Source organism: Diceros bicornis, chromosome 13 (genome assembly GCF_020826845.1).
Source record: "Diceros bicornis minor isolate mBicDic1 chromosome 13, mDicBic1.mat.cur, whole genome shotgun sequence".
In the NCBI taxonomy this organism is placed as follows: Eukaryota; Metazoa; Chordata; class Mammalia; order Perissodactyla; family Rhinocerotidae; genus Diceros; species Diceros bicornis.
The window spans coordinates 14,257,247-14,274,185 of record NC_080752.1 but is presented as its reverse complement, the minus strand read 5'-3'; the positions used below and the strand labels follow the sequence as shown (position 1 = coordinate 14,274,185).

The following is a 16,939-nucleotide window of genomic DNA, read 5'->3' as shown; positions in this document are numbered from 1 at the left end:
TTATTTCATTGTCTGTTTCTCCCCAATAGAAAGCAAGCTCCATAAGGCAAGAATTTTAACGATTTTATTCCGTGTCTCGAGTTCCAAAAGCCTAGAAAAATTTAAAGACTTAGCCATCAATACCTCTCCTTGCTTCAAGTCCTTCTCCATTCATTTATATTCTTTTCATGTTCTGGGATTTCTTGCTCCACGGTGTCAGTATATTGCTTCTTATTAACATGTTAGTTGCTTTTTATTTTTGAAGTATGTCTGTTTCAGTTACATTTTAGATGACTGCCCCCCAAAGGCCATTACAAGCAGAAAAAACTTTGGGAAAACGGACTTGAGGGCAGCAGCCTGACACGCTGTAGTTGCTCGCTAAAAGTTGGCTGAACTTAATGCTAACTGTGGACTCTAGTCTGTGCGGGAGCTAAAAAATGTTTTCGCCTACAAAAGTGAGCACATCTACACTGGTCTTTTAAGCAGTTTCTTAGGCCTTGAGGTCGAAACTACGGTACCCGATAAAGTGGAGAAGCGCAAGGGCTATTTCTGGCGTTCAGATTAGCTCGGCTTCATTCCCGAGCAGCTTCCATCCGGCGGCGAAGAAAAATACTTCCGGCGTTCTGCTTTTTTACGTGCTGAGTCACGCCCAAAGGCTCCGCCCCGGGTATGAGAGGCAGGATGCTCAAAATATGACATGAACGGAGAGAAAAACTTGGGAATTCATTTTCTTCACTCGCTTCTCAGTTTTCTCATCAGGGGAATATTTTTCTCTGAGCCGCAGAGCACCATTCAGTGGCTGCGGCCACAACCAACTTCCCATGTACGTCATAAACACGGCGCGGCCGCTCAAGATCCCTGCTCCCGTCGTCCTCCGCGCCACTCTCCCCGCCTCTTCTTCCTCGCCCCACCCACCCTAGGTTTCGAAGAGCTCGCTGGGTGCTCTGAGAATCCGGCCGGGTCTCTTTGGTTCCTTTTATTTCTTGTTCCCATTGGTTGCTTACGTGCGCGTGACTGCTCTCTTGCCTCCTGATTGGCTAGGATTAGCCCGTCATCGGCGGCTGAGAGGGCGGGGGATGAGGGAAGTTAGCGTGGGGGAGACCGGGTTGGGGGAGGGGTTCAGGCCTGTCCTTCCCCGCGGCTGCGGCAGCACCAGCGCTGGCCGCCACCGCCTCTGGGTCGCGGAGGAGGAGGAGCGGCTGGAGGAGTAGGAGGAGGAGGTGGGCCCTGGGGAGCGGGATGCCCATCGCTCCGGCTTGGTGGTGAATGCTGAGGAGAGTCACGGTTGCTGCAGTCTGTGCCACCGGGAGGAAGTTGTGGTGTGAGGCCGGGCGGGAGCTCGGGGCTCTGAGGAGAATTGGAGCACGGGGTCGGTGCGAAGACTCGGTTGCTGTCAGACCCTGTCGTAATCTGATCATGCCTGGAAGGAACAAGGCGAAATCTACCTGCAGCTGCCCTGACCTGCAGCCCAATGGACAGGATTTGGGCGAGAGCGGCCGGGTTGCCCGTCTAGGAGCCGATGAATCTGAGGAGGAGGGACGGAGGGTGTCTGTCAATAATGCCGGAGACCCTGAGATCGTGAAGTCTCCCAGCGACCCCAAGCAATACCGGTGAGGGAGGAGGTTTGGACCGGGGAGGAGAGCAGCGTGCGGGCCTCTGTTGCGTCCATCACTTCTTGTCTCCGTATCTCCCGAAGGAGCAACAGGGGCACACTTCCCACCCCCAAATACTTCCTTGGATGGAGGTGGCAAGGGCAGTTAGGGGCTTCCATCTGGTGTCAGCTAGACAAGTGGGAAATCTTGGGTTCCACAAGGAATCAGAATGTCAGAATGGGAAAGGCTGTTCGAGTAATCTTGACATTGGCTTAAAGCAAGAAGGGAGGTTTCTCGGAGGAAGGCACGCTGGATGGTGAGGGAGTCTTGGTATTATGTTATGAGGAAAGGTTGAATCAGTTGGGGGTTTTAATTTTGGAGAGGATGTATAAGGGGCATATTATCGCCATCCACAAATATTTTAGATGCCCTTAGTTGAAAGAGGGGTAGAACTAATTGGTGGAAGTTCCTAGAGTATGATGTGGTTTCAGTAAAAGAATTTAGGCATCAGAGTTGACTTAAGATGAAGTGGTTTGTTTCCATGGGTTGTTCCTCATTAATGGTTGAGTGACCTCTTCCAAGAATATTTTAAAGAGAATTTGGGTCTCAGTTGGGTGTGTCCTAGAAGACTTGTAAAGTTTTTTCTAATCCTGAAATTCTCTACTTTTGGTTTATGGGAATCCTCTAAACATCTCTAATAATTGGTGGCTCAGTCCCCACCTGAGTATTTCCTTCAGAGGTAGCTTATTTCATAGAATGTCATGACTGTGATGTATTTTAAAAAGAGACCATATTGTCCTACAACTTCATTTTACAGGTTGAGGAAATTGAGATCAAGAGGGTTTGCTTCATCCTCAGAGTTACATTTCTAAATAATTAACAAGGCTAGTATGAAAATCCTCTTCATCTGACACCAAATCTAGTGCACCATTTACTGATATTTATAAAATTCTTACTTATATTGAGTTGAAAGCTGAAGGATTCTAGGTCCCAATTTGTTATAAGCCCCTACACTGTTAGAGCAGGAAAGAACCTTAGAATCCTTTCCACTCCCCACTACCCCCATTTGACAGCTGACTGAAACTGAGGTGTAGAAAGAAGTGATTTAGCCCCAAGTTTAAGACCAGCCTAATTTCTTCTTTCACTCCAAGTCTAGAGATTAACAGTACATGACTTTTTTGTACTCTTTTTCCCAAGTTTACAGAGTCAAGAGATTTTTTGTGTGTGTTTGTGTGTGTGAGTGAGAGGAAGATCAGCCCTGAGCTAACGTCCATGCTCATCCTCCTCTTTTTGCTGAGGAAGACTGGCTCTGAGCTAACATCTATTGCCAATCCTTCTCCTTTTTTTCCCCCAAAGCCCCAGTAGATAGTTGTGTGTCATAGTTGCACATCCTTCTAGTTGCTGTATGTGGGACGCGGCCTCAGCATGGCCGGAGAAGCGGTGCGTCGGTGCGCGCCCGGGATCCAAACCCGGGCCGCCAGCAGCGGAGCGCGAGCACTTGACTGCTAAGCCACGGGGCCGGCCCAGGGTCAAGAGATCTTTATGGATGTGCTAAGTTTTCTCTTTTTCTTGTCAAAGATGTGGTTGTATTAGTAATATGGCAATAAGCAAGTTGAAACGTTAATAAAAGGTGCTTGGTTTTTGCCTTCCAGATTAAATGTTCAATAACAGCTTCAGTTTTTTTCTGCCTACGTAAAGTTACATGATAACAGCTAATGTTTATAGAATATACACTATGTGTCAGATACTATTCTACCTGCTTTAGAGATATTATTTTGTTTAATGACCTCATTTTCGGCAAATTCATTTGGCAGGTACTTGTTAAGTTCTACTGTGTGCCAGGCACTGAGCTATCTTCAGTCATTTCTGAAACTTGGTCAAATATAACTTAATAACATTTTATTCTGTGTGCTAGGCATACAAAGATGATTAAGACAGTCATTTGCTTTAGGGAGCTTCCAATGTAGTAGAGGGATACAAACACATAAAAAAGGTAAAATTAGGTCGCTGAAGTTTTATAGAAGCCATACTGGAAGTATATGCTAGGTATATTGGGGAATAGAGCAAGGAATGGTGAACTCCACCTGGGGAGAAAGTTAGGAAAGACTTTCAAGAGGAGATAATGCTTAAGAGGTATTCTTTGAGTAAGTTGTTGCATTTCTGTCTTTATGTGGTCTTTGTCAAATCATTGTCCTTCTTAGTGTCTCGGTTTTCTTATTTTAAAATCAAGGGGGTTGATTAGAACAGCACTGTTTTCCAGTAACTGCCTCTCTTTTCAAAAGAGCAGGTCCACTTTTATCTGTCTAATATACTGAAGTTTCAATAAGATCTTTAACGAAAAGATTTTGTTACTTTAAAATAAAGGTGGAATCAATACTAGATGATTTTTAAAGACTTATCCAACCTAAGGTTAAATTCTGTGAATTTTTCTAACCAGAAACAGACATGAGGCATCTGCAGCCTAGAGAGCTGAATTATCCTTGCAGGACCCACTCAGATGTTATCTCTGTGGAGACTTTCCAGGCAGAACCAATCCCCCCCTTCACTATATTTCAGTAGGGCTTTGTACATGGTCTATTTTATTTTATTTATTTATTTATTTATTTATTTATTTATTTGTGAGGAAGATCAGCCCTGAGCTAACATCCGTGCTGATCCTCCTCTTTTTTTTTTTTTTTTTTGCTGAGGAAGACCGGCTCTGAGCTAACATCCATCTCCAGTCCCCTTCCTTTTTCTCCCCAAAGCCCCACTAGATAGTTGTATGTCATAGTTGCACATCCTTCTAGTTGCTGTATGTGGGACGCGGCCTCAGCATGGCCGGGGAAGCGGTGCGTCAGTGCGTGCCTGGGATCCGAACCCGGGCCGCCAGTAGTGGAGCGTGCGCACTTAACTGCTAAGCCATGGGGCCGGCCCTGCATGGTCTATTTTAGTATATATATGTCATTATAATTATGTGTCTTTTGAATGTGTGAATAAGCACCAGAGATGGACCTCATTGAAGGAATATTATGGTGAAATAATGCCTGGAAAGATTTATTTACCAGTCTGCATTTATTAAGTAATAGCCTGTGAAATTTTACTTCTTTAGATGTGTAGTTTGTATTCAGCTTTTTTGAAATGTTAAGCATACCTTCAGAACATCTATTCTGCTTTTTAAGGGATCTGTATAAATGCTTGGTAAGTGTTGATTTCTTTTTCCTCTGGAAGGGTTAAGCGACTGCAGGTTGGGAACTATTGTTCAAATCTTTATTGGTGTAAAGTGGAAATTCTAAATGGACAGGATTAATGGCAGTGCAGTCTAAATAGTAAGTTATTTTAATAATGAAGAGCGCTTAGGAAGTTTCGATTGACTTAAATAAATATAAAACACTTTCCATGTTTACCCGGTTTGTAAAAAGCCATGTATTTCTATGGCTGGGGGAAGGGAGCAGAACATATGAAAAGGTGTGTAGGCCTCTGAAGGGTGAACCCTTTTAATTTAAATTTTGGTCAAGCTGTTACAAGTGAGGAGATGGTTATCTTAATAAATTCTCAATACACTCTAGAAAATAATAGAAGCATGTTGAATAAGGTACAGGTTATTTCTAAACATTTATTATGTTGTTTACTATTGTACACTGATGAATAGAAGGAGGTTCACAATCCAAGTGAGCAGGACAACTGCATTGAGAACACTTAACATCTGCTGGCTCTCCAAATAGGAGTGGAGTGGCTCACTTCTGAGCAGAAGCTTTAGGCAAATCTCAGATGTCAGAAGAATATACATCAGAGAACTTTTTTTTTTTGTATTGGATGAGAAGAACATGGGTTTATTTGTTGATCTTTTCAACTAAAACCTCTGGAATAGTAATGCTTTTTTTCAGTATATGAGGCAGCAATTGCATTTGTAGTATATATACACATTAATAATAAGACCATAGAATCTTAGAGCTACAAAAGAAATCATGTACTTACATGTATATAAATTCTAGGAACTTGACACCATCCAATCCCTTCGTCTGATACCTGAAGCCAAAACTCGATTTCGATTGCACCCTCTTAATCTTGTAATGTAAAGTAGAGGCAAGCTAGGTCTTACTGTATGCGATTCCAGCTCATTTAACAAAGTAAGTTCATGTAAGGTTGAAATACATTAAATATACTGAATACTAATATGACTTTAACAAATGTATCTTTGTTACCGTTTGTTAGACTGATTTCCACAGTGTGGGCTGGTAAGAACAGGAAGAACATTCTTAACTAAAATGTTTCTTTTGGAAATAAGATTTAGCATTAAAAAGATCTCTGTTTTTGAAGAACTGAGCAATGGTAAGAGCTCTCTTGCCTTCAAATAATTCTATTCCATCTAGACTCTGGGTAGAGTCAGAGAGCAGATACTGAAGCAGAAAAGCATGAAATGTAATTGATGCTACAATGAGTGAAGTATGGCATTTTTAGTCATTTGTGTATCTAGTTTCCCATCTCTAGTTATGTGACCTTGAACACCTTAACTAATCTCTCTAAGGCTAAGGACATAGAAGAGCAACTCATAAACCATTGAAATTGAAAAAGAGCAGCCAGGAAGCAGGAGAAAAACTAGATGATAGTGGCTTTTTTTTTTTTTTTTTAAAGAGGACCCAGTGGAGGAGAATGCTTTAAGCAAGGAGTGATCATTGTTAGATTATACTGAGAAGTCAAGTAATATAAGAACTGAAAAGAGTCTTTTGGAGATCCAAGAAATTATTCATTCCTGGTGAAAGCAGTGTTAAAGGAATGGTAGGGAAGCAGAAGCCAGATTGTAGTGAGTTAAGGAGTGATGAAAGCAAGAAATTTTAGATAGCAAGGTAGACATTTTTAAAGAAGTTGGGTTTTAAAGGGGAGAGGAAGGGAGGAGGTTTTAGGAGAGAGCAGTATATGGGGTCAAGGGAGAGTTTTTTCAAGATAGAAGAGACATGAGCAGGTTTATTGCCTGAGAAAAAAAGAATCAGTAGAGAGGGAAAGGTTGAAGATAACAAGAGATACTAGATGGAACAAGATCCTTAGATGGTAGTGAGGTGACAGAATCAAGAATATTCACAGACATTGATTTTAGAAGGAAGAGAAAATTTCTTCACTGAAAGTGGAGGAAGGTATAATGAAGAGTGTGGATGCAGGCAGCGGGGTGTTGAAAATGTTCTTGCTTTATAGACTTTTTGTTCTGTAAGGTAGGCGTTGAGGTTTACTTAAGTAGTCCTTTAAGAAGTTGTAGGGGAAGTACAGATCTTCCTTGACTTACAATTGGGTTATGTCCCGATAAACCCATTTAAGTTGAAAATATCTTGAGTCAAAAATGCGTTTAATTTTCAACCAAACATCATAGCCTAGCCTAGGCTACCTTAAATGTGCTCAGAACACTTACATTAGCCCACAGTTGGGCAAATTATCTAACACAAAGCCTATTTTATAATAAAGTGTTGAATAGCTCATGTAATTAAATGGTCATATGGGTACAGAATCTGGTTGTAAGTCTATCAGTTGTTTACCCTTGTGATCACCTGGCTGGCTGGGAGCTGTGGCTCGCTGCCGCTGCCCAGTATCACAACAGAGTATCGTACTGCATATTGCTAGCCCAGGAAAAGATCAAAACTCAAAGTACGGTTTCTACTAAATGCGTATTGCTTTCGCACCATCATAAAGTCTCGAAAAATTGTAAGTCAAACCATCGTAAGTTGGGCACTGTCTGTAGTGGGAAACCTAGGGGAAGCCTTTAGGGGTGAAGGTTTGAAGTAGCTAATGTAAAGAATGGATGAAGTGTACTTGGGAAATACTAAGAGAGAAGTTGTGGGTTCTTGAGCATGAAAATGATGTAAGTAAAGCAGTGTTTTAGGAAGATTAATCTGAAGGTAGTAGCTCAGATCCATAAGATGTGGCAAGACTGGTTCAAGAGGGAATTAAAATTGTGTATTGAATGATGTGCACTGATATGTATGGTACTACTCTTCTTCTAATTGATGTGTTCCCCTCTTCAATTTTCTTTTTGTTTTCCCCTTATTAACTCAATCTAACAAATGTAAGCTAGGCTAAAAACCCCTGAGTATGGAGATCATATATGTTTTGTTCACTCAGTGCCCAGCACATAGTAGGTTCTCAATATTTGTAGAATGTATAAATGCATGAGTGCCCATATACCATTTTCATGGAACCCTTCGAGATATTCTGCCAGAAATTTTTTAGATCAAATTTGCATCCTGGCCAGTTTTAAAAAATAATTACTTGAATTTCAGAGAAAACAAGTATGAATAGGCAGATTGCAGAAGAAAAAATGTGAATTATACAAATAGTAATATATATGGTGATATTGTAGTATATTTAATTCATGTAGATGCTTGTGGTGCTTGGCACATAGTGAGCACTCAAATGTTAGCTATTTGTTTTAATATGTTGACATTTATTAACTGATATTTGCAGCACCATTTGTGATAGCAAAAAATTAGCAACAACTTTATTGTCCGTTGATTGCCTAAAGATTAAGTTATACACTTCTACAATGAAAATAATATATAGCTATAGAAAAAGAGAGATGGTTTTATATATTGATATGGAAAGATGTCCTGTGATTTATTGTTGAATGAAAAAAGCCAGTTGCAAACCAAAATATATTGTACAATTCCATTTTTAAAACACCACCTCCCATTATATGTTTACCTAAAATAGCATTTTTTTTATTTATTTTTTTTTTTTGTGAGGAGATCAGCCCTGAGCTAACATCCACCAATCCTCCTCCTTTTTTGCTGAGGAAGACGGCCCTGGGCTAACATCGGTGCCCATCTTCCTCCACTTTATATGGGACGCCGCCACAGCATGGCTTACCAAGCAGTGCGTCGGTGCACGCCCGGGATCCGAACCAGCGAACCCCGGGCCGCCGCAGCGGAGCGCGCGCACCCAACCGCTTGCGCCACCGGGCCGGCCCCTAAAATAGCATTTTTTATGTTTAGATATGTACAGAAATGATTAGGAATGATATTCAGCAAGCTTATTTCTTTTCTTTTTTTTAAATTTTATTTATTTATTTATTTATTTTCCCCCAAAGCCCCAGTAGATAGTTGTATGTCATAGCTGCACATCCTTCTAGTTGCTGTATGTGGGACGCAGCCTCAGCATGGCCGGAGAAGCGGTGCGTCGGTGCACACCCGGGATCCGAACCCGGGCCGCCAGCAGCGGAGCGCATGCACTTTACCACTAAGCCACGGGGCCGGCCCAGCAAACTTATTTCTCTAGGGAAAGGAAGGAAGGATTTGACTTGTATTATTTACTTTTTAGTAATTAAAAAAGATCAACCAATAAATAAAAATATTATATGGTCATTGTAGGAAATTAAAATAAGAAGAAAATTTTAAAAATTCCCCATAATCATTCCACCCAGCATTAACCACTCAACACTTTTTATAATTTTTATTCCTTTTTGCTATGCATTTATAATTTATATATTTAAAAAATTGTATAATACCATATTTAACAATGTCATGAACATTTTCTTATTGTTTTTCAATATATTTTGTCTACTTTGAAGTCCATTGTGTAGATATACCATAATTTAATCATTATCATTTTATGGGATATTTAGATTGTCAAATTTTCTTTACCTAAGAAGCCTGTTTATTCCTAACTGAATCCTTTGGATGTGGACGCAATCATAATGGGTTTGGTAGATATATAGGGTAACCTCTGGTGATCTGGTCTGTTTCTAGGATATTCTCTAATTGGGAGACCTAACAGACAAGACCATGTTTTATTTTGGGACTTCCACTCTGGCATAGGTCTCATATTCATACTGTTTCCCAGAATGAAGTCAATCATTAGGCTTATCCAACTCACAGGAAACTGAGTAGATTATAATCCCTTTCTAGTATTTTGGGGGGGGGGGCACTCAGTTACATGGCTGGACCAGTATTAAACTGTTTTCAGAAGGGTTGGAAGTAGATTGTCATTTGGAAAGTTCACTTGGTTCTCTGGAGAGGTGATTAGAGAGATTTTACATTTTTATTACCACCACCACCAATTATCTTTCTTCTCCTAATAGTTGGTATTTGTTGAGTGCTTACTATGTACTAAGTACTGTTCTAAGGAGTTTACATAGATTATCTCATTTAATCTTTACAATAACCCTATTAGATAGTGCTCTTATTACATGTTAGCCTAAAATGCTGTTCTGTGAAAAAACATTTACTGAGCAGGTATTGAGCGCTAATTAGAGTGTAAAGGGACTGTGCTCTCTCATTTGGTTCATTCTAAGCAAACTTCTTGCCATGGCAGAAAAGGTCCGAAGCTCTCCATTTTTCAGTTCTTAACTTTCTAGCTTCATCTTGTGTTGTGCTGTTTTGTTTTCCTTTTCTTGGCACATGCTGTATTCTTTGGTCATGTTTGCCTTGTGAATTCAAGCATTACCTCCTCTGTGAATCCTTTCTGACTCTCTCTTCCTTCAATCTTCCCCTCTCACATGTGAATTATTTACAATCTTGAGTGCCCCTGCAGCAATTTTTTTCAAACTGTTCCATATTTTTTAAGTTCAATTTGTCTTTCCCCTCTATTATGCTGAAATTTTTGTAGGGAGGGACTTTGTCTCTTTGAGTCTTTGCATGCCTTCTCTTCTGTTACTAATAAATCAACTGTCTATACTCCTAAGACCCATCTCTCTACTTGTGCACTAGATCTCATCCCCTCTTTATTGATCCCACCCATCAATTATTCCAGTAATTGTTCCCCTTCCATTCTGCACCAATTTCCCCCTTTTACTGGGTCATTCCCATGAACATACAAATATGATGTAATTGTTCCTATTTTCAGGGGAATAACATTTCTTTACTCTGCATCCCCTCTGAACTATGCCCTTCCAGCTACTCAAGTTTCTTGGTTTCCTTTATAGCAAAGCTTGTTAAAAGAGTTGTCTGTACTCGCAATTTGCAGTTCATCTATTCTCATTATTTCTGGAACTCAGAGTGGGCTTTTGCCTCTATTGCTATACCAAAATAGCTATTTTCAAGATCACCAATAACCTTTACAATTAGTCACTTCTCAAGTTCTTATCTTACTTGACCTTTCAGTATCATATGACACAGTTGGTCATTCTTTCCTTCTTGAAATGTTTTTTACAGTTGGCTTCCAGGTCATACTGTTCTTAGTTCTCTTTCTGCCTCATTCGCAGGTTCCTCCTTATCTCCTTGACCCCTCAATTTTGTAGTGCCTAGGGCTCAGTCCTCAGACCTCTTCTCTTCCCTGTCTACCTTTGCTCCCTGTGTTACCTCATCCAATCTCATGGCTTTAAATAGCACCTTGTATAAAATAACAATTTTACTCAGGTTTTCCACCCTATACTCTTTCTTATTCTTATGTTCCTTCGTAGCACTTATTGCTATTTGATATACTATATATTTACTTGTTCATGAGAGCAAGGACTTTGTTTTGTTCTCTGCTGTATCCCCAGTGCCTAGAATAGTGCCTGTCTCATAGTCTCTCCCTCCCATCTCTGACTCCTTCATCCTTTTCTCCTCTGGCCTGATTGTTATATAGGGATATATTTTTCAGTCTTTTTTTTTTTTTTTTTTTTGTGAGGAGATCAGCCCTGAGCTAACATCAGCCAATCCTCCTCTTTTTTTGCTGAGGAAGACGGCCCTGGGCTAACATCTGTGCCTATCTTCCTCCACTTTATATGGGACGCCGCCACAGCATGGCCTACCAAGCAGTGTGTCGGTGCGCGCCCGGGATCCGAACCAGCGAACCCCGGGCCGCCGCAGCGGAGCGCGCGCACTTAACCACTTGCGCCACCGGGCCGGCCCCTTCAGTCTTTTTTTAATCATTTTATTTCTTTTGTTTCAGATCAAAAAATTTTTTTAAGAAATAAAATCATACAGATACAGTTGAAGCTCTTTGATACTGCCCCTTCCATCTCATTTCGGACTCTTTTTCCAGTGTTAACCGTTATCTGAATTTGGTATATATGTCATTCTTGTGTATTTTTTATACTTGTTAAATATACACTTATCTGTAAACAGTGTATATTATTGCATGTCTTAAGACATTGCAGAAATAGGAATTATATCACATTGGATTCTCATAACCTGCTTTGGAGAGGGGGGGTGGTTTAACATTGTGTTTGAGATTTGTCCGTGCTAATGAGTATAATACTAGTTATTTGTGTGTTAGGTCCTATTTAATAATATCTTGTATGAATACATCATAATTTACTTACCTGTTTTCCTATTACTGGTCATTTAGATTATTCCCAATTTTCTCTTATATTTAATTTTATGATTATGCCATAATTTATCTTTTCTCTGATTGTTGGGCATTTGTTTCCAGTGCTTCAGTGAACATTTTTATGCATGACTCCTTGTGCACATATTTGAGAGTTTATCTATATACGTGTAAGCATATACCTATAAGTAGATACCTAGAAGTGAAACGACTCATTTTTAATCTTACTACATACTGCCAAAGTACTCTTCTAATTGGTTGTACTATTTTACATTTATACCAATAAAGCATTAAAGTTCTCACTTCTATACATTCCTTCCAACTCTTGATATTGTTAGATTTTTTTAAAAAATTATTGAGAATCTGATCTGTGGGAAATATTTTTCTCTTAAAAAAATCTTTTTGTGTTTGTGTTTTCCATTATTACTAATAAGATCAAGCATTATTTCATGTTTCCTGGCCATTTGGATTTCTTGTTTTATGAACTGCCCATTTTTCTATTGGGCTGTTTCTTTTGCCTTTTTAAATTGACTTGTAAGAGTTCTTTATGTATTTTGAATGCTAATCCTTTGTTGGTTATGTGAGTTGCAAATATATTCTCTAAGTCTATATAGCTTATTTTTACCCTTTGTTTATAAAGTCTTAAAATTTAATCAGATTTATTCGTTTTTTTATTTATGGTTTGTGCTTTTTTCATCTTATTTATTTTCTTCTAAAAGTTTTACAGTTTTGCTTTTTACGTTTGGGTAAGGACCTAATTTTATTGCCATTTTTAAAAAACATGGGCAACTAGTTGTCCAAGCATACCTTTTGAAAAGTCTATCCCAGAGGTCACCAAATGTTTTCTGTAAAGGGCTAGATAATAAATACTTTAGGCTTTGTCAGTCAAGAGGCAAAATTAAAGAAATTGTGTAGGTACTTGCAACAAGAAAGAAAACAAATTTCTGCAAATTTTAATAAAATTTTTAATTAAGTTCAAAATATAATAATAGTACTTTTTTAGTAATACAGGTCTACCAGTGAGAAGAGTGAAATTCTTTTTATTGCGATAACATTTTGCTTTTTGGGGGTTCATAGTTAGTGTTCTCTGTCATCAAAGTTGATTGCAGATGTTCATTTGTTAATACTGATTTCTAATGAGATTTTACATATTTCATCTTTGAAAATTTATTTTCACACTGACAGATACTGCCAAATACTGATATCAGTCCATGAGAATATGATTTTAATTGAGCATATTCATCACTTCGAAGGCATTTATAGAATTCTATTAAATTCTTTTCTGATATTTTTGCCTTTTAGCATGTCATTATATTGTAGATTAATCACTTCTGATTGAAAATTAAGTGGATGCTCGTCAGTTGCACAGTTAAATAATGAAATAAGGAAATTTCCTCTGTGCTTGCGCCATGGTCTGCAAAACACTGCTGGAACTGTAGTTTGCTTGGAAAATATATCTGCTGCAAATTTGTGTGGGAATGGAGATATGGCTTCTTGTTTTAACTTTTGACGGCACAGGAAATGTATAAAGCAGCTTGCCGTTACTTGTGTTTCTGATAACATTAGTTGTTGAAATGACTTTACCATGTTTTGCATATAAGTGCTGTTTTGTAATTTTGGGTTGAATTCATTAAGAAACGTTATCAAGTCTGCAGCAAAAGCTAATGTCCAAAGCCATTTGGTGTTTGATAATAGTTCTTCAGAAAAATTTCAGTCTTAGCCTGAGCTCAAAAAATTGCAATAAAATGTTCCCATTGCTAAGCCATCAAACACTAAGCCTCTACAGTAAGGGCAATTCAAGATATTCAGCTTCTATTTCTGACAAAAATTCACGGAACTGATGATTGTAAAGTCTACAAGAGCAAATGACACTACTGGTTCTCTGATGCATGATAGAGTCGAATATTTTCTGCAGAGTATTGCTGTTGAATAAGAAAGTGAAGAATCATAGGCTTTGAAATACCTCACAGAAGGCAAATTTGTCCAACTAAACCTTTTTTTCTGCTCCTTACATATTTTTACCAACATTAGTGGTAACACATTATATTCTGCTTCAGGTTGTACTGTATTCTTGTTTTATCAACCTCTTAGAAAATATTCTTGTCTGTATTTCTTCCACACAGAGTATTCATAGAGGCTAATTACTTAGTCACTTCAAACTTGGCACTGACTTCTTGCATAAACAACAACTGAGCGGTGTTGGTAACATCTGTTGACACATCAGGAGCCAAAAATCTTGACATCATTTACCTTGTTTTTGACTGATTATTGATCTTGTTACTAATGCTCAACACTTTGAGTGATAGTTCTCACCAAAAGGCTAATAGTCTTAAGTTTGTTTTCTCTGGATAAATTTCTTCCACTGCTACAAACAAACACAATCTAACCCATCATTGGTAAATAGCTTTCCTTGCTTGGCTAACAAATGAGCCACTCAGAAATTTACTTTGGTTACAGTCTCATTTTCACTTTTAATTTTTTGTAATGAGATATTTCATTTTAAATTTTCTAATTTTTCTGATAGTTGCTTTCCTATGAGTTGAGAATATTGTAATGAGTGCTTAGTCTAGTAATAACGTTTTAGTCTTTTAGCACAGCTATAATATTACATAATTAGCATAATGCTTTGCTATTTAATTTGGTAACAAAATCCACACTAAAAGTGTGATGTTTGAATTCCATTTTTCCCTTCTTTCCTTATTTTGACATGATGAATATGCACTACTGTTGGACATGATGAATATGCACTACTGTTTTAAAAAAAAAAGTTGTACAGTGATACATGTGGCACTCGAAATGCTGTTGAGTTATAAATGCATTGCTGCAGTTTTTAGAGTATGGAACAGCAGTGCACAGCAGTGAAAATGCCACATATGGTCTCTGTCACAGCTACTCAGCTCTGCCATTGTAACTGAAAAGCAGCCATCGACAATACGTATATGAATGAGTGCGGCGGTGTTCCAATAAAACTTTATTTATGGACACTGAAATTTGAATTTCAGATATCACAAAATATTTTTCTTTTATTGGATTATTTTCAACCATTTAAAAAAGTAAAAACCATTCTTAGTTTGAAGATCATAAGCTGTAGTTTGCTAATTCTTATTTATCTTTTTTCCTATAGTGCCAACTCTGTCATATGTTAGGTTTTTATATACATGGATCTTTTTTTCAGGGATCTTTATTATGTTCCATTTTGTTGATTTCTTATTTCATTATATCATGGCCTAAAAATTCATATTTTACCTGTAGAGAGAGTTTGTCAAAGAATCTTCATGTATGTAGACTAAAAAAATTGATTTCTTACTGTTTCCATTTATTTTACTTGATACAAATCTTAAATTAATCTAGCTATGTTGCTAAAATCAATAATTTCTTTATTAATTTTTCATTAACTAGGTCTTTTCTGATAATGAAATTTAGATCTAACTCCCACTTTTTCTACCTATTCTAAAATAGGTCCCAATTTTGGGGGACCAGAGATGGGGGAAGATTGGCCCTGAGCTAACATCTGTGCCAATCTTCCTCTATTTTGTATGTGGGACACTGCCACATTATGGCTTGATGAGCAGTGCGTAGGTCCGCGCCCGGGATCTGAACCCATGAATCCTGGGCTGCCAAAGTGGAATGCATGAACTTAACCACTACACCACTGGGCCAGCCCATCCCATTTTTTTTGATAAACCAATATTCAGTATTTATAATATCAAAATATTGTTCATACTGAGATATGTAGTCTACTACAATTACATTTTCTTTCTTGAACAACTTTGTTTTCTCTAGAGTTAAAATTGCCTTATTTTTTAAAACAGCTGTATCTAGATATAATTCACATACTATAATTCACCCATTTAAAGTGTACAACTCATAACAACAACAAACACATAGAGGCAGAGATTGGATTGGTGGTCACCAGAGGAGAAGGGGCGGGGAGGAGGGCAAAAGGGATAATTAGGCACATGTGTGTGGTGATGGATTGTAATTAGTATTTGGGTGGTGAACATGAGAACATGATGTAATCCATGCAGAAATAGAAGTATAATGATGTACACCTGAAATTTATACAATGTTATAAATCAATGTTACTGCAATAAACAAACAAAAAAAATAAAGTGTACAACTCAGTAGCTTTTAGTATATTTACAGAGTTGTACATCCATCATCACAATTTTAGAAATTTTCATTACCTTAGAAAGGAATCCCATACCCCTTAAACTTGTTAGCCTCCTCAGTTCCCCCATCCTCACAGCCCTTGGCAAACACTAATTTACTTTCTATCTCCCTAGATTTACCTATTCAGGGCATTTCATATAAATGGAATCATGTAATATGTCATCTTTTGTGATTGGCTACTTTCACTTAGTATGGTTTTTTGTTTTTTTTTTGTTTGTTTGTTCTTGCGGAGGAAGACCAGCTCTGAGCTAACATCTATTGCCAATCCTCCTCCTTTTTTTCCCTTTTTCTCCCCAAAGGCCCAGTGGATAGTTGTATGTCATAGTTGCACATCCTTCTAGTTGCTGTACGTGGGACGCCGCCTCAGCTTGGCCAGACAAGCGGCGCGTTGGTGCGTGCCTGGGATCCGAACCCGGGCCGCCAGTAGCGGAGCACGCGCACTTAACCACTAAGCCACGGGCCCAGCCCTAGTATGGTGTTTTTAAGGTTCATTCATGTTATAGTGTGTATCAGTACTTAATTTCTTTTATTGCTAATATTCCCTTGTATAGATATATAATATTTTATTTATCCATTCAATAATTGATGGGCACTTTCTGGCTTTTTTATTTTTTTGGTTGAGGAAGATTTGCCCTGAGCTAACGTCTGTGCCAATCTTCCTCTTTTTTGTATGTGGGTTGCTGCCACAGCCTAGCCACTGCCGAGTGGTGTAGGTCCACACCTGGGAACTGAACCCAGGCTGCCGAAGTGGAGTGCCCCGAACCTAACCACTAGGCCACGGGGCTGGCCCCTTGGCTTTTATGAATAATGCTATGAACGTTTATGTACAGGTTTTTGTGTGGACATATGTTTTCATTTATTTTGAGTATGTAATAAGTAGGAGTAGAATTGCTGGATCATACGGAAACTCTGTTGAACCGTTTGAGGATCTGTCAGACTGTTTTCCAAAGTGGATGTACCATTTCACATTCCCTCTAGCGGTGTAT

General features: G+C 38.7%; 1 protein-coding gene across 2 annotated transcripts in view; it reads left to right on the top strand.

The window, feature by feature from the left end:
* The first annotated feature begins 1,089 nt into the window (after positions 1-1,089).
* Positions 1,090-16,939, top strand: part of NRDC (nardilysin convertase) — a 107,914-nt gene continuing 92,064 nt past the window's right edge. Inside the window, exon 1 of one of the 2 annotated variants that reach the window (XM_058552382.1) lies at positions 1,090-1,589. In XM_058552382.1, coding sequence (XP_058408365.1) covers positions 1,246-1,589 — 344 coding nt within the window. In that variant the 5' untranslated portion in view covers positions 1,090-1,245. The remainder of the gene's footprint in view (positions 1,590-16,939) is intronic. The other variant, XM_058552383.1, reaches the window with a different exon arrangement.